Source organism: Choloepus didactylus, chromosome 13, assembly GCF_015220235.1.
Source record: "Choloepus didactylus isolate mChoDid1 chromosome 13, mChoDid1.pri, whole genome shotgun sequence".
NCBI classification, from domain to species: domain Eukaryota; kingdom Metazoa; phylum Chordata; class Mammalia; order Pilosa; family Megalonychidae; genus Choloepus; species Choloepus didactylus.
In genome coordinates, this window is record NC_051319.1 from 94,766,163 (window position 1) to 94,783,734 (window position 17,572).

The 17,572-nt window shown below is 54.1% G+C and overlaps 1 protein-coding gene across 3 annotated transcripts in view; it reads right to left on the bottom strand.

The window, feature by feature from the left end:
• Positions 1-7,262: 7,262 nt before the first annotated feature.
• The window catches only part of CAMK2A (calcium/calmodulin dependent protein kinase II alpha), a 65,117-nt gene continuing 54,807 nt past the window's right edge, over positions 7,263-17,572 (bottom strand). For 2 of the 3 annotated variants that reach the window (XM_037801108.1, XM_037801109.1), the window contains 4 exons: positions 17,160-17,235; positions 14,393-14,487; positions 10,651-10,879; positions 7,263-10,367 (listed from right to left, as the gene is read on the bottom strand). In XM_037801108.1, the coding sequence (XP_037657036.1) occupies positions 10,364-10,367; positions 10,651-10,879; positions 14,393-14,487; positions 17,160-17,235 (404 nt within the window). In that variant the 3' untranslated portion in view covers positions 7,263-10,363. Of the gene's footprint in view, positions 10,368-10,646; positions 10,880-14,392; positions 14,488-17,159; positions 17,236-17,572 lie in introns of those variants that run through there. The other variant, XM_037801110.1, reaches the window with a different exon arrangement.

Below are 17,572 nucleotides of genomic sequence, written 5' to 3' on the forward strand. Positions count from 1 at the left end.
CCGCTGCCGTCTGCGCCATCTCCCAGCTGTTCCCATCCTGGGTCCTGGTTCAGAATAGACCCAAGCCAGGCCCCGACTGCAGTGGCAGCTGACTGTGGACCAGGGTGGTAGGCTCCTGGAAAGAAACATCAGCCCTGCCAGACTACGACCCCAGTATGGAATCCCACACTGTCCTAATAGAGTGGCAAACTAAAGTGCCCCCAGGGCCAGGCAGGGAACCTGGGGGAGCAAAGCTGTTGGTGTGAGCAGGAGAATAAGTGGCAGCTGACCCTTAGTGAGTGTTGGAGAGACAAGAGGGAGTGGTGGGGACTGCGGTGAACTAGAGAAGAAAACATGTGTATCCTAAGGAGGAGGCTTCCCCTCAGAAGTATGAGCCCTGGTTGCCGAATCTCCCAGCTTTTTAAGAGAGCCTGGAAGCCTGGGTTTTTTGTTTGTTTTTGTTTTTGTTTTCATTTTTTTCCTGTGAACTTTAACATATATATATAACATTGATAACTTCCAATGTACAATTTCACAAGTAGTTAGAAAATCTCAAAGACTGTCATGGGTCACAATTCCACAACTTCAGCCATTTCCATTATTGTAGAATATTATACAGAAAGGTATCATCTCTTGATGTACAGCTCAACAAGCAGTCATTCAGGTAACTTCAAAAATTGTTATAGGTTACGGGCCACAATTTCTGTTCTTTCTTTAATATGCAATACAAGTTATATTCAGAAAGGTGAAGACTTTCAAGGCACAATTCAATGAGCAGCTATAGAGCAAATCCCAAGGGATGCTAAGGGCTGCAGTTCTACCATGTCATTTACCTCCTTCCAGCCATTCCAACACCCCAGCATCCAAAAATATATATATGATTATATAAAGTTTCAGTATTCATAGACCTTTTTAAAATCTTATCTTGCTTATTGCTATTCCTTCCTCTCAATCTCTTTCTCCATCTTCAGGGGTGTCTAGGCAGTGAGCACCCTAACTTGTTCATATTAAAAGGGGGTGACGATGGTATGGGGAAGGGGGCTGCATCTGATAGTTGATCTTAAAGAGGCTGTTACCTCTGGGTTTTAGGACTTGTTTGGTATAGGAACACTCCATTGTATTTAAGTTTCTGAAAGATAAAACCTACTGAGTGCATCTTTTATAGAATCTCAGGTAAGAACCTAGGTATTTGGGGACTACTTTTGGCAAGGGCATGACATGCTGTGGCCATTTGGGATGTCTAGCTGAGCTTGCATAAGAGAAACCTCCAGGATAGCCTCTCAACTCTATTTGGGATCTCTCAGCCATTGTGACCTCAGCTTGTTACCTTTCTTTTCTCCCCCCGCTTTGGTCAAGTAGGCATTTTCAATCCCTAGCTGCCAGGACCAGGCTCATTCCTGGGAATCACATCCCACATCCCCAGGGAGATTCATTCTCGTGGGAGTCATGTCCCTTGTAGTGGGGGGAGGTTAATGGGTTTATTTGCCAGGTTGGGCTTAGGGAGAGAAATGGAAGCCTGGGTTTTTATGAGACACTTCCCAATGTGTGGGAAGATGGAGAACAGCATAGGTCAAACAGGGCCTCCTGTCCACATCTTCTGTGGAGCTCAGTGCTCTGCAGAGCAGAGATCCCACCGTGAGAACCTGCTGGAGAGCCAGGTCCCAGGGCTCCTGACCCCCACTCAGTCCTCAGCTCCATCTCAGCTGATCTCTGCATCCGTGGACCCCTGAACTTGCGAGTCTGGTGGGGAGCTCTAGAGGGTCAGCATATGCCCAGATCGGGGGGTAGGGGAGGGTGCCCTGGTGCCCTGAGATGGGACTGAGTCACCTGTAGTCCCTTCCATCCCATGGTACTGGGACTTGGAGAGCAGACTTTGGGGGGAGGGTTCCCCAGCACACTGTCAGGGTCAGCTGTATTCCTAAGGTCAAGTGACAGTGAACAGGAACCACCAGGGCCCCCCTGGCTGCCTTGGTGTGCCATCCTCAGCAGGCCCTGCCCCTGCCTTCCCCACACCACCCTGCCAAGGTCCTCTCTGTGTCATGCCCTGAGCAGGCCCAGGCTGTCCTCCTGACCTGAGACTTCCACTTTGATCCAGCCTCCCACCTACCCACCCACTGGATTCCTGTCCCTCTGTTAGGCCCCTCTCAGATACGCCCTCCTTTGTAAGCGTTCCTCCATTCCCCAGCCTGATGTGGAATCCTAAACTTTCCAGGTTAGAAGGGGCCTCCTGGGGTCTGACTCAGCCCTCCATCTGGGGTAGGAACCCCAACTCCCCAGCTCTGCCTGCCCAGGGCACTCATGTCCTCCAGAGACTGTACATTTTACTTCCGTCCAGTTATAACGTCCTCCTCAGACCCCAGAGTGCTTTGGGGCAGCCACAGGGCCCTGTGCAGTGGGCTCATCTGCTCAGTCACTCAGACCTGGGCTCGATGCCCAGCTCAGCCCCTCCCTGGCCATGTGGCCTTGGGAAAGACACACACCTCTGTGAGCTTTAGTTTCTTTACCTGTACAATGCAGATAATGACCATTCCTACATCATAGCAAAGTTACACATCCGGGTTTGAGCTAATGCTGCAGGGTCCCTTGCAGGGTGCCTGCTTCTTGGTGGGCACTTGAGGTACGTGTGTCGGTTGAAGGAATACATTTGGGACCATGGCCTCCCCTGACCAGGCCAGAGATGGGACCTGCTTCATCTGCCAGCCACCCCACCCTGAGCCTCATGGCGCCAGCCCACAGCTTTGCAGGAGCTGGATGGTGGCTCCAGGGACAATGAGCAAAGAGTTAAGCCGATCCCAGGCCCTTCCAGATTCCACGTGACCTTTGGTTGCTCAGCCTCTGGGTCTGCGGTGGAAGCGCTTCTCCAGACTCATTTTTTGCCGGTGGCTCATGGAAAGTTTGGCTCCTTGAGCTCCAGAACACTCCCTCGGGGGCCTGGGGCCTTGCTGATGCTGGTCCTGCTCTGGAAGGGCGTCCAGGGCTGCCTGCCCGCCCACAGATCCTTGGCCGGCATCTCCCTGCTCCGTTTCAGCCCGACTTCCTGCTGCCCTGGCCCCAGCCCCCCTGACGGCCTTCTCCCGCCAGGACAGAGCTGTTGCCGCCTGCCCTGGCCACACCAAGGCCTCCTCAGCACCTCCATCCAAGGTTATTTTTGTTTTGGGGGAAAAGTCCTTTTCCTATTAAAGCGCACAGCTTCTGTGACAGGCAGACCCTCGAGAATTGTAGGCAGTAGGAACCAAGATGAAACCGGAAATCCTTTGGTCAGAGCCACGTGGCCGTGGTTCATTGCCATGGTTTGAATCCTGGCTCTGCTGCCTACTGGCTGTGTGGCCCAGCTGGATCTGGTGTTTCACCTCTCCAAACCCCAGATGCCTCAAATGCAAAATAGGGATGATAGTTTTCCTTTTGCAGGGTATTAAATGAGATAATAAAGATTCCCAATGCATATTTTAAGAAGTGAGTCAAAGTACTTGACACGAAACATGGCATATAGACGCATGCCATGTGGGGTTGTTATGATTAATCAGCTGTCTCTTGTACTGGTGGAGAAACTGAGGCCCAGCTCCTACCTCCAATCAGCCTAGGGAGAAGGAGGCCGGGGGTTGGCCTGCCTGGAGCAAGGGACGGCCCAGGACTGAGGCTCAAGGCTTGTCCACGCCACCCAGTGTCCAGCCTCAGAGGCTGGGCTTCAAGTGTCCCCAACTGTAAAATGAGTGGGTTGAACAGGACCAGAGGTGGGCAAAGGGGAGCTCTCTGTCCCCCACCCTCCCGATTTAGCCTTCTTGGTGCCGTGCAGTGGAGAGCTACAGAAGAAACCAGAGGCGCCTTCCTCTGAGATGGATTTGGGGATTCAGGAAGAAGCTCTGCCTGGTGGGAAGGAAGTTTTCACTCCTGCTGCATGATGAGGTTAATGTTTAAGAGGACTGATGATGTCTCCAGTGAGCTGGGGCACCCTGCCAAACCAGCAGGACTTGGGGGGATACAGAGGGGTATGAGCAGAGCAATACAATTATAGGGGCCCCAAGCCTGGCTTTGACCTTGACTCTGTGGGCTCAGGGTTGGGGTCTCAGAGCGATTCAGGCCTGGGTGGTGGCAGGAGTTAGAGGTGGGGGAGGGCCGATGGTCAATATTGATTTAGCTGAGTCAGAGAAGGAGGTTGGGGAAGAGGGAGGCTAGGTGGGGCTGGGTGATAACTGTATCTTTGGACTTCCAGTCACTGTGGGAACTGGGGAAAGAGGAAGCTGCTTATTGCAGGAGCCCCCAGACCACAGCAGCCTGGTCCCATCCTAGCCCCAATGTGTCTAATTCTCTAAGGGTGGAGCTGGAAACATCTGTATTTTTAGCAAACTCCCTGAGTGATTCTATAGCAGCCTGCCCAGTTCACAGTATTTGGGGATCACATGTTCAATCCCATTGTAATAATGATGAAACTGAGGCCAAGAGAGGGGAAGCACCAGGAGAGAATGGTGATGACCTCCCTTTTCTTTGGGGGAAGGGACAGTCCTCTTCTAGGTGGCCCCTTCCACCCCCAGCTGTGGCCTGGGCTGGGCTGCCTCTGAGCCCTTGGTAGGCCCAGGTGGAAAAGAAGGGAGGGTGGGGCTCATCCCAGGGGGAAGGACAGGAAGAGGGGCCATTCCCACAGGCCTGGACCTGCCCCACCTTGCCCTGTACAAACACTCCCAACACCTGCTGGGAGATGTTTCCTAAAAGATTTACGGCAGCCAGGTCTGGGGAAGGCCCTTTCCCGCTGCTGGGGGAGCAACAGCAGACAGGGCCCACTGTTCCCTGGAAAGTCTCGCCTACTTCATTGCAGATCCGCAGCACACTCAGCCCTCGGAATTTTCTGGCAACCCCCTCCTCCTCAGCCTCTTCCTCTCCCCTCCCTACCTGACCCACCACTCTGGGTCCTCAGCTGTCCTTCTTGCCCCCCCCCATCTCCCCATCTCCACCTGCTCAGCGCCTCCAGGAGCCTCCCCAGCTGCAATTCTCACTCCTCCTTCTCCTTCTTCTGCTCCCCCAGGTCTGACCCCTCCCAGCTGGCCCTGCATTCTGGTTCTTGGCATGTCTCTCCCTCTCTGGGATGCATCAGGGATTCCGGGGGACAACAGACAGGGCGAGCTCATCCTTCTGCTTCTCCCGTGCCCAGCCCTTCCCAGGGAGACAGACGTCCGGATCTCACCTCCCCGGGGCGATCTTGGGCCCTTCACCCTTCTGCATCTCAGCCTTCACATTTGCGGAGCTGAGAGAGACAGTGCCTCCCGGAGGGGGCTGCTGTAAGGATTTGGAGACCGCAAATTTAAAGGGGGTGGCCGTGCCCGGCACCTGGTCAGTGCCCATGGTCTTAGCCGTGGCCGCGGTGGCGGTGGGTGCCGCACTCACGCCCACACGGCCCCGGCCCTTCCCTCCTTCCTCCCGGCAACACGTTTGCCCAGGGCCTAGTCCCTGTGAGCGAGCAGAGCGACGGCAGTGGCGTGCATCCTGAGTCTGCAGGAAAGGCTGTCCTGCCTTCAGGGTGTGCCCACTGGGCAGACACTTCAAACCAGCCCCTAGGGCGAGGTGGCTGGAGTGTGGTGGGAGCCCAGAGAGGGAGCTAACCCAGGCTGAGGATGGGGTGGGGTTTCCTGGAAGAGGAGATCCCAGACCCAGGTCCTGAGCAGGAGAATGAGGAGGACCAGCCCTCTGCAGTGGGTGGGTGGGCATGTAGGTGGGGGAGACAGCGGGTGTAGACCCCGAGGAGACGAGGGTGCAGGAGGTCAAAGGCACTGTTGGCTGGTGCTGCAGAGGCAGCAGAGCACCGTGCTCCGAGGCAAGGGGGCTGGGGCCAGGTCCAGACTCTGAGTCTTGCAAGAAGCCTTTGCCTCTGAGCCCCCAGTGCCTTCCTCTTTGAAATAGGGCTCTTGTAAGGAGTAGCAATGATAAGAGGTGTGAGAGCACTCTGTGAACTATAGAGGGCCATGCACCTGTGAGATGATAGTGTTTTAGGTGGCGTTGATACTTCCTGAGAGTTAGAGGACCCTTGTTGAGGTCCACTGGGCATGTCCGGAGCGTGGTGGCCTTGCTGGGCCCAAGGGCCTCCTGTAACCTGCTCCTGTGCTGCCACCTGCTGGCCACTGTCTGCAATGGCAGTCCAAGCCCTGTGGGGGAACCACTCCCCGAGTTGTGTGAAGGCAGAGCGGGGAAGGAGGCCTGCTAACAATTGCAGCAGCAGGGTGGGGTGCAGATGGAAGCCCCAGGCCCCACTGCAGCCTGCCCCTTGCTCTTCCCAGCCATTGCCTCTGCTGTCACTGAGAACGTCCTCATACATGTGCCAGGGGCACATACCCCATAGACACCCCCCACCCCACCCCTGCCACCCTTCATAAAAGCAGTGATGAGAGACTGTGGGAGTGGCTGGTAAGGTCCTGGGCAAGGAATTCTGGGGTCCTGGGCACCTGGAGCATGGTACAGGGAGGGATGGGGGCTCCAGTGGGCACATCTTGGCCCTGTGGAATCCGGGCCTCTAGGTGGGGCCTGGCCCATCATGGCCCAAGGAGGGCCAAAGCCCCTGCACATCACCCTGGCTCAGCCCAGTCAGGTGAGCAACCAGGCTCCGAGAACCACCCATGTTCTCTAATGCTGCCTGGGTCTCCTCTCTCCACCACCTCTCTCTCCAATCCAGGGCCCCTGCTGTGGGCATTTGGTTCACAAATACTTTTTGGGGGTAAAGAAACATTTCTTCTCTTTATCTCATTTCAAAACCACTCTCCAGGTGCTCTGAGGCCTGGGGGAGCTTATCTGTGAGGTTTAGTGGCTGAGGGAAGAGAACGGGGCAAGGTTAGGCTGGCTTCTTCTGGAGCAACCACTCATTGGATAAGGGAATCAGTGACCTGGAGAAGGGCCTTGCCATGAGGCCCCTGAGGGATACTTTTGCTGAGACTGTTTGTGGCAACCCGGATCCATCTCCCTTCTTGTTAGGGATATCCCACATGCCTTGGGGAAGCAGACCCCATCCCTGGCCCTAAGGGGTATGTGTGGTCCAGGCATCATCCCACAGTGACTGGCTCGGCCTTGGGCACGTGACCCGAGTGATCAAAGACCACAGCTTTCCATTTACAACTGGGAGATCCGGAACACGGGACAAACCTCCCAGTGCCCAAGCTTGACTCAGAGAGACACAGACGTTTGCAGCTATTTATTGCACTGAAAACACCAAGAATAAAACAGACACCCCTTCTACCCTCCCACCCCCCGGATAGCAGAAATTTTGAGCAGTGATCATTCATGTTCACAGCCACATATTTTAAAAAAAAAAAAAAAAGAACTGAAACAAAACCCCATACAAACAGTAACAAAGAACCAGCATGGGGAGACTGGCAAACACATCCCCCCAAAGGATCGCCCTTGGAAGGGAGACAGGAGGCCGCAGGGCAGTATTTGCCCAGCAGTGGGCACAAACCTGGGAGAATATGTTCCTGTAGATGCATTTGCATGCTTGAGCCTAGGTTTTTGCTTGGGTTTGGATTTTTTGCATCTGAAGGGTGTTTTGGAGGAGCACAGAGTCTGTCTGGGAGGCTGGGCTCTGGCCGGCATTTTCTGCCAGTCTCCCCTGCCTGCTGCCTCAGGATCACCCCCGGTGCCCTGTGGTCTAGGCAGGTGGCTGCCCATCCCCAGGGGTGGCCTTTGCAGTAGGGCCCTCTCAGCCTGGAGTGGGACCTGCCTCCAGTTCTCTGGCACTTGGAGAAAAAACAAGGAAGAGAGGGACACAGTGGACAGGAAGCATCTCAGCAAATGAAAGGCAGGAACTTGGGGTCCTCCAGCTCAGTTTTCTCTGGGAGAGAAACTAAGGCCCAGACAGGGGAAAGGACTTGCCCAAGGTCACACAGTAAGTCTGGGTCAGAGCTGGGAATTGAAGCCCACTAACGTCCAAACCACTGCTTTTTCCCCTGCAGTTCACTGCCGAGGAGCAGTTGACAGGCACCAGAGGAGAACGAGGGGCTGTGGGTAGGTCAGGTGGACCGGCCAAGCCCAGAGTTAAACAGGCGGCCAGCCAGCGACTAATCCTGTAAGTTCCCAGTGCTGTTTGGGCTTCATACCACTGTGCCCTTTGATCCCCCATCAGCCCTGCAGTGTAGGCTGGGTGGGAACTTTTCACCCTTTCAACTGATGGGAAAACTAAGGCTGAAGAAGGGGGGACCAGACCCTGCCATGGTAACTGCAGCATCCCCTGGTGAGGAGCGCACCTCACCTTTGGCAAGGGATGGCTGGGGGAGCTGGGAGCTCCCACGTGAGGCAGGTGGTTTTGCTGCTGGGATGCTGAGCTCACTGGACCTTAGCGGGAAGCACTCTGGGCCCAGGGCAGGCCAAGGGCCCACCCCTGGGCCTGGGCAGCAGGGTTTCTGCCAAGGACAGAGGTCCAGTTTGGAAACTAGGAGGCCTGGGCAGCCTGTCTCCTGGTCTTCAGTCCCCACCCAGCCCGCCTGACCTGCCCCCTTGCTTCCTCAGTCCGGGCAGCAGGAGTTGACAAAGAGCCCAGCAGACAACTCATGATCAGGGAAAACTCAGAAAGTCCTGTGTCAAATATCCCCATCTGTCCTGCTCCAACCAACACCCAGGACTCCCCGGAGGTTCGAGGGAGACCAGTGCTTCCTCCAAATCCCTGGGGATGTGGCTCTTTCTCCCCTAAAATCCTCCAGAGGGGATAGTATCTCATGCTGGCGAAACACGGCCACACAGAGGCCAAAAGCACAGAGAGGCAGCAACATGGAATTCCGAGTCGGACACTGAGAATACAACCTCTTTTTTTTTCCCCCAAAAACATGTAGATTGGTTTTGTTGAGTGTTTTTTCTTCTTTTCATTTTTTTTCAACATACTGCATATAAAGTCATGCAAAGAAAACAGTGCAGACAGTAGATTGCAGTGGATGTGCCAAGGCATTCCACTTCAGAGTCAGTCCCCGGGGGAAGAGGGAAAGAGAAAAGAAAGAGAGAAAGAGATGCACACCCAGGGCTGCAGAAGGAGGCTGGAGAGAGAGATTCCCGGTGCTTTGCTTTGGCTGTCAGATGCCAAGGGGAGAGGGCAATGAAGACACATGCTTCATGGTCCCTGGAAGTGGGAGGGGCCAGGGGAGGCAAACAGGTGTGGTGGTGAGATGAAGCCCTGGGAAACTTGGTAGTTAGGATCCCAGGAGGGAAGAAAGCACAGATATCTCCGTCCTGCGCACGCACTCTCTGCCCTGACTCGCTGTTAACCAGCACAGACTGGAAGCTTCCGCAGCCCCCATAGGCAGCCCCGTCAGCTGACCTTGGGACCAAGATGTCAGAGAGGCCCTTCCCCCTGGGGCTGAGTCCCCCTCAGCCCGGGATATCCACAGGGGACCAAGTCTACCTCAGAGATGACAGAAAACAAGAAAGGATTTCTAGAACAGAAAAAAAAAAACTACCCTTCACCCCTCTTACCATCCCCGCTTCCCAACCCAACCCAACCCTCCTTACAATAATTTGAGAGGTTTAGTTATTACATAAATATCCATTAACGCGAAATCCAGTTACGAAATACACGGAAGTTTGGCTATAAAAAGGCATGCGGTCCAAGGAGAAGTGACACCTAAACGTTGCTTTCTTTTGCCCTCGAAAACGATCAGATTCCCCTGCTTGGATAAAACGAAGCTGGAATTCTCCACAGATGAAGGAAGCATGGGATGAGCGGCTAAGTGCTGAAGGTCAGCAGAAGAAAGAAGGAAGGATCGGGGCGGGGGAGTGGGGTACCCTGAGAGGATACTAAGGGGGAGGGTTCAGGAAGAGAAAAAACTCCCTGGTAGGGCAGGAGGCGAGATGAGTTAGGGAAGGATTTTGAGGCTTGAAGCTCCTGTCGTCTGGAACTCTCACACCTGCTCCTGCAGGGAGGTCAGCTCAGGGGGTTTGGGGGGCTCATTTGCTCTCCCCCGGGGGCCCCCGCCAAAGGAGAGATGGGGGGGCTGGTGGATGCCACAGTCCTCAGTCTCTCCTCTCCAGCCTGGGTGAGGTCAGGGCTGGGGCATTCTAGCCTGCAGCACAAGGCAAGACCAGGGAACCACCGCTGGGGTGGGGGGTCCTTGGGGCCCTGAGTCAGGGCACCCAGGCCTGAGGAAGCCCCACCCCTGCAGGGGAAGTCTCAAGGACATGTGGATGAGGAGAGAGCAGGAGTGAGAGGAAGGGCTGGGGTGGGTGCAGCCATTTGCTTGGAGTTACGACGGCTTTTGTGAACAGGCAGGTTTTCTTGGCACAGGCATGGAGGCGACGGTGGTGGTGGTCGTGAGACGTGACGAGGGGAGTTCCAGCAAGATCCACGTGGGGGAACCAGCAGCTACATTCCACCGACGAAGAGAGGGTCTCCGTGGCTCAGCAACGCGGTGACCCCGGGCCTGGTCCTTCAACTGTGAGGCACAGTGAAGACGCTGGGGCAGTGTGGGTGCTCCTGGGGCACCACTCACTCCCCCTATCTCTTCAGCTGCCTCCCGGGGGTCCTCCCAGCTCCCCCACTGGGGCCCACAGGCCTGGGTCCTTCCCGTACTCCTCCTGCAGCCTTTCAGGGGCCGGAGGCAGTGGCGGGCTTCCCCGGCATGGCTCCTGCCCAGGCTGACACCCCCCGTTCCTTTAGACTGTCCCGTGGTGTGTGTGTGGGGGTGGGTGCAGGAAGAAGGGGACAGAGGTGCTTACTGCGGCAGGACGGAGGGCGCCCCAGATCTGTGGAAGTGGACGATCTGCCATTTGCCGTCTCGGCGGTGCCAGATGCGGGTCTCCTCCGACTGGGCTGTGCGGGGGATGCCACCCGCGTCCAGGTACTGCGTGATGCGGATGTAGGCGATGCAGGCCGACTCGTCGCCCATCAGGTGGATGTGGGGGTTCAGGATGGTGGTGTGCACCGGCTTGCTGTTCCGGGACCAGACTGGGGGGTGGGGGGCAGAGGAGATGCAACTGGGGGCCTCCTGCCTCCTTCCTGTCACTTTCCCCCCATGCCCAGCGACCCCCTCAGCAGAGGCCCCTCTGCCCACCTCATTTCCAGAGGAGGGGGTTCCGTGGCAGGGCTCAGCTATCTGCAAGTCAAGGCAGAGCTTCTAGATGACTGGGATGTGCCATCCCAGATTAGCTACAGTGGATTCCCTCAAACTCAGGGGAATGGAGTTTGAGACTCAGAGTATCACAGACACACAGAAGTATAGGAACAAGATGATTGTAGAGTCAGAAGACCTTATTCTGGTATCTCAAACGAAATCCCCACAGGGGCCAGGCAGGTCCATAAATGAGGGAGGGGAGTGGGGATAAGATGCTAAATGACAACCGACCCTTTGCCTCTGGGCCAGGGATTAGTAGGGAGTGGTGGGGACTGTGGTAAACAGAGCCCCATGTCCCATCCAAACAGGGTGTGTGGTACACACCTTTCCTAGTGGTTGCTGGGTGAGTAATTCGGGCCAGTGTTACCAGACCTTCTGATTTTCAAGAGAATCTGGAAATCTGAGTTTTTATGTGAGATCTCAGGCCACCTGAAATGAATCTTCAGTCCAGATATCGCCCATGGGCCCCCAGTTGCCACCTCTATTGTAGGCATTTAGAATTATGGAAACTTGGAGAATATTAGAATTGTTGAATCTTAGAATCTTGAAATAATAAGGACGATATTGGTGACCCTAGGTGAGGTCATGGAGCTTTCCAGAGCCAGGGGGAAACACAATGCTCTTGCAACCACGACAGAACCGACAAAAGCACCTGAAGCCAGCTCCCCCCATGTGAAATACGGGCCACCGTTTTGTTGTGGTGGTTGTTGCTCTAGGAACTCTGAATTTTTTCATCAAGATAGGAAACACACACAGAGAGACTCTGACCCAGGGAGCAGTGGGACGAGTCACCAGGACCTTGGGTTTAGGAGCAACCCCTGTGCCTTCCTTCAGTGTTGCCCAATTGCAGGTCCAAATCATGTGGAGAATTCTATAAAATACAGATCCCCAACCCCTCTCTACGAGTGGAAGTTCCTTTCCCCTTTGCCACCCATGAAGCTGAGGCACAGCCAGGTGTGTGAGCCACTGAGTTCCTGAAAAATGTAAAATTTCTTTTTTCAGGACTGCAGAAAGCATCAACTAACATCTGCCCCCTTATATAATCATTTTATACCCAGGCTTTGGATAACGGACTCAAAAATTGCTGAGTCTTAGACATTAGGAATAATAGACTCTTAGAATCCTGGGCTCTCAGACATAGAAAAGGTAGAGCTTTTGCATGATAGGTTTGGGAGTGACCTCAGAGGTCAGAAGTCACCCAGTGGCCCTACTACAAAATGCAGGGAGGCGTTTGAAAGCATTCCTCATAGCACCTAGGGCTGGAGGCATCCAAGATCATCTATTTCACTGCATCTACTTAGCAGATATGGAAACAAAGGTCCAGAGAAGCAATCTGACTTGTCCCAAATCATACATAAAATTTGTACCCAAGCTGGGCCAGTTCCTGAAGGAAAAGCAGTTGGACCTGAAAGAAGTTAGCTTCCAGGTGGGACTGAACCAGGGCAGTCTAGAACAGTCCAGAAGGACAGCCAGAGCCCAACATTGTTGAGGAGACAGGGCCTTGCTCTGGCAGTGAGGGCTGGGGGGCCTGCGGAGCATTTGTAAAGAAAGACCACTCAAATGTGACCACCTCTCGAACAGATGGGATAGGCTTCTGATATGATTCTCCTTGTGGACAGGGTGGCAGAAGGCCAGCTCCTCAGGCAGGAAGACCTAGACAGCTGGGAGACGGGACTTGAGCAGCAGAGAGCAGCTGCTCTGGGCCCTGCCCTCGTGGGTGCTGCCTTTGGCATGGGGCCCACTGCATGGAGGCAACTTCCCCGGGTTTACGTCCCTGTTGCCTTCCCTGAGCCTTTAGCTGCAGGTCTTAGCCTGCCTCTGCTCGGCTCCCTGAGGATTGGTGAGTTCACACTGGACCGCCGTGTAAATGGGGAACCAGCGCCCCTAGTGGGCAGAGTGGTAAAACGGTGGCTGCAGCGACCTGCCAGGGACTCAACCACCTCTCTTGCAGGACAATTTAATCCCCTTTGCCACCCTTGGAGAATCAGAATCCGATTTGGTTTATTAAAGGAAGATGCAGCTTCCTTCCTTGCAGCTTTGTTAGGGGTGCTCTTGAGCCTCTGTAAAAATTCCGTAAGAGATGCTGCAGGAGTGAGTCAGGTTCAGCTTCTTTGGACAAGTCCCTCCCCTCCTGGGCCTCTGCTCCCTTTCTGTATGATGAAGAGCTGGACCAGATCAACTCCCCCCACTTCCATCATTTACATACCACCTTTATTATTTCTACCTTATACAAGTGCCTCCTGTACTCACCTTATTAAAGCATTTCCTTAAATTCTCACTCGCTCTATTAATTTATATAAATTTATTTTAAAAGAAAACATTCTAGCATAGTCATTAATGATCAACCAGTATCACAGAATAAAATTTTAATAAGTCCAAGTCTGTAATTCCAGCTCCTTGTTCTTGCCTGCAAGGAACTGAGCCTGACTCTTGCTCTCTCTTTGATAAACAGAGATTAGGAAGCCTCAGAGAAAGTCAAAGACAGGCTAGTACCCAACTAAGCTTTCCCCCTTGTGTAGCCAGAAGTATTGAAGAAGGATTTAAAAGGGAACAACTTTCTGCCCGTGGTGCCTGTCTACACCTGAACTCATCCTGTGTAGCCTCAGTGGTGGGACATGTCCTTCACCTTGGGGGACCCTGCATAAACCACCTTGAAGGGCCTTTCTCCCAGTCCTGAGCTGCATGATTCTAACTGCGGGTGCTTTGGCTCGTCCCTCTCTGACCCCTGGCCAAGGTGAGGTACAGATAAAGGCAGAAAGTGCCCCAGGCCAGGCCCAGCTCTGCCCCCTGGTTGCAAAGCTGCCAAGGCCTCTCCTGCAGAAGAGAGGCCCAGCAAGGACAGACATGCAGGACAGAGACCTGGACAAACAGGCAGGGCACAGCAGTGTGAGCATGGGGTCCTCTCCTCTTCCCCAAACTTCCCACTCACAGGGCTCTTGCATAAAAACCCACCAGCCAGCTTGTGAGCAGCTAGGCAGCTGAGATGGCCCCAGATGTCAAGAATGGCTGTAATTGGGTGCATGAGCCTGATGGGAAGGCCCCCTTAGCTGTAAAATGGGAATAAAGCCCCACCCAGAACCAGGAGAGGACTCAGGAGCTCGTCACACTTATCCCAGGCCTCTGGGAGCCCCTTGCCCCATCCTCTGCCATGGTGGGCAGCTGGCTGTCTGATGGGCCTGGCTTAGCAGAGGAAACCAAGATGGTGCCAACCCCTGTCCACATGGGATCTTCCGCTTTGCTGGCTCCTGAGCTGCACCGAGGGCCCTGCCCATTACCTTGCTGTGCCAGCCAGCAGGACATGGATCAAGGAGAGACCACATGCACCCCAGAGAGAAGGGATTGCTTACGGTTTTCAAAATAGAATCGATGGAAGTCCAGGCCCTCAACCAGGTTCCCCAGAGCCTCGGGTTCGAAGGCTGTCATCCCTGGGTCGCACATTTTCCTGGGGGAAGGAAGCCAGAGGAGAGAAGTCTGAGGCCACTTCTCGGGGCCACCCTTTAATTCCAGCGGCCTGGATCGGAGGAGAGTTGGGCTGTCCTACAGTGAGCCTGTGAAGTCGGGCTGATGGTACCTACCTCTTGGTATCAGTGAAGTTGGGGGATGGGAAAGGGCTTGCAAACCATAAAGTGCAGGGCATCACTGAATGGATGGCACCATTTAGAACAAGAAAGCCTGGGTTCAGGTCCTGGCTTTGCCACTTCCTGTTATGAGACCTCAAGTAAGTGGCTTAGCATCTCTGAAAGCCAGTGCTTAGGATGGTTGTGCAAAGGTGTGCATGGCAAAAAGGTGCCAGGCTGAGCGTCCAGGTGGGGGTGAAATTCAGCCCACATTCCACTCTCCAAACTGCATCCCTTGGCCCAGGGCTGCTGGCTTGGGGGTTTGACCTGGTTTGTCTTCCCACACATAAAAGTGACTTCTGCTCACCAAGCCAGGAATATGCCCAGAAGGGGCGTCTTTTGCTAATTTGCACAAAGGTGCCCTGGGGTTAGCAGCAGCCCTGACTGCCATCCTCAGTTTCCTCTTCTGTAAGATGAGGAAAATACATTAAATGAAATAATATGGGGGAGTGATGAGCATGGGGTGTGGCAGGAGGCACTCAGTAAACGGAGGCTGTGAATGGTCAGCTCACTGGTCCCTTCCAAGTTTCGTCTTCTGGGAGACCCTGACAGCCAGGCGGGGAAAGGGCAAAAACAGGAAGGACCCCAGGACAAGCAATGATCCCAATCAATGATCAACTGGAGACCTGGAAGAGGATGTCAGGCCCAGGATAGCCTGAGTTGGACATCCTGGCAAGAGTAGGACAAAGCCTCTTGCAGGGAGGGTGTGCTCAGAGTGTGTCCTGACCATCTGTCTGACCCAGACAACTCACCTCTCCACACAGGACTTAAAATTCTCCAGATGGATGAAGCCAGGGGATGGGGGGGGTGGGGTGGGGTTCAGACCATAGGGGATTCTTGGGGCCTTTCCAGCTCCAGAATCCTCCAAGGCTGGGGTCTGAGGCAGCCTGGGAGGCCTGTTTCAAACCTAAACTCTGAGCACCTTGGACATTGAGCACCCCCACTGAAGAAGCCCCACTTCTGGAAATATCTGGGTGTCTCCGCCTCCTAGAGTGAACAGACTCAGAGACCATCTGCTCCAGCTCTGTTGTATATGTGTGGAAACTGAGGCCCAGAGAGACAAAGGGGTTTTTCCAGGGTTACACCGAGCCAGACCCAGAGGCACCACAACAGACCCCAGATGTCATGGTAAGAGGTCAGAACCCAGAGTAGACTGCAGATCTCAGAGGAAGAGATACCGCAGAGGTGGGAAGGGTCTTCAAGGGCCCCAGAAATGGCACTAGGAGGCTTGAGGTCCACAGGGGCCACCTCTCTCTTCCCCTCCCCGCCCAGATCCTGATATACCCTGACTTAACTCTCTAGATTTGGCTGCAAGACCCTTTTAACAGCCTGTTTCTGTGCTTTATACAACATCCAGGTACTCACATGCACACATGCCTGTGTGCACACTCCTCATGCACTAGTAAACATGCACACAGTGTGCAAGTCCATGCACATGCATATGTACATGCAGGCCTCAGTTTCACACATGCACATTCCATTGTCCTTGATCCTATAGAGATAACCAGTGAATTTCTGGGGTCCTTGCCACCCACTGCTGCTGGATACCCTCCCCATAATTAGAATGCGCCTGCCCTGCCATGCGAAGCCTTTGGGAAACATACTGCTGCTCTGGGCACAGTGGAAGCCAGAAACAGGCTACCCAAGGAGCAAACCCCAGCCAGGTTATTCCCACCTCACTTTAACCCAACAGGTAAGGGTCACTTTGCTGTAGCTTAAGTGGGGCCCAGCTGTTACATCTCCAGGCTCTGGCCTTGTCTGCACCCGAAGAGACATTAAGCCCAGAATACTCCATCCAGCTGAGACCTGCTTCCCAGCCAGACCAGGAAGGAGAGGGTGGCCACCAGGGGGAGCTCTGGGCCAGCCTCTGCACACAGCTGCCCCACCAACGGCTGGGCCAGGTGTGTGTGTACAGGATGTCTCCTAGTGCCTGTTTCACTGTATGTTAATTTCGTGCACTCTGCCTTATTGCCCAGAGGATTTACGGTTCGGTTTTCAGGTGCTTTGTTCACGCCTGCTCCCTGCAGGTACACACTCACTCCCAGACAGCCTGCCCCTCCGAGGGCAGACGTCCCGGAAGGTCCGCCTGACCTGGGCCCAGGAGGCAGGACTGAGGAGGGGCTGCCTGGCTCCCCTCCGTCCCAGCTCATCCCCTGAGGAGGCCCACGAGGCCATGGAGACCACCCTTTCTCTCCAGGGGAAAGCAAAGGAGTTCCGTTGGAGTTCCTCTTGGGGAATAAGACTTGAGAGGAGAGGGAAGAAGGAAGAGAAGGAAAAGAGGAAGAGGAGGTATGGTGAGGAGGCATTGTGAACAGAAAACTTTTAAAAAGCATAAAGTCCAAATGCAAAACAGAAATGTGGGCTCAGCCTGATTCACAGCACAAGGCAGAGTGAGTGAGTTAGGGTCAGAAGTAAGGGCCCCCAAAGTTAACCATCATCACCCTCTTGGACAAAGACCCAGGCAGAGAGACGTGCAGAATGAGCCCCGTCAACTCACGTGTAGGACTCAAAATCTCCATTGCTTATGGCTTCAATCAGCTGCTCTGTCACTTTTATAATTTCCTGTTTCCGCACTGTAAGGCAGGAGGGGACACAGAGAAATAACAATAGTGATAGAACAAAGCACAAAGTACTGTCTCCCGAGTCCTTATCACGTGCCAGACTTTGTGCTGGGACCTGAGGACATCACACAGATCTCATTTATCTTCGTGTAGTCGCTGGGAGTAAATAGCATCACCCCCATTTTGCAACAGGAGAAACTGAGGCCCAGAAAGATGAAAAAGGTACAAAAGTTCCCTCAACTAGAAAGGGCAGAGCCACTGTCTCACGTGGCAGACACTGCCTCCAAAAAGCACACATGATGGATATTCTGACTCTAGGCCTGATTTGAACCCAGGTCTTGACTCCAAA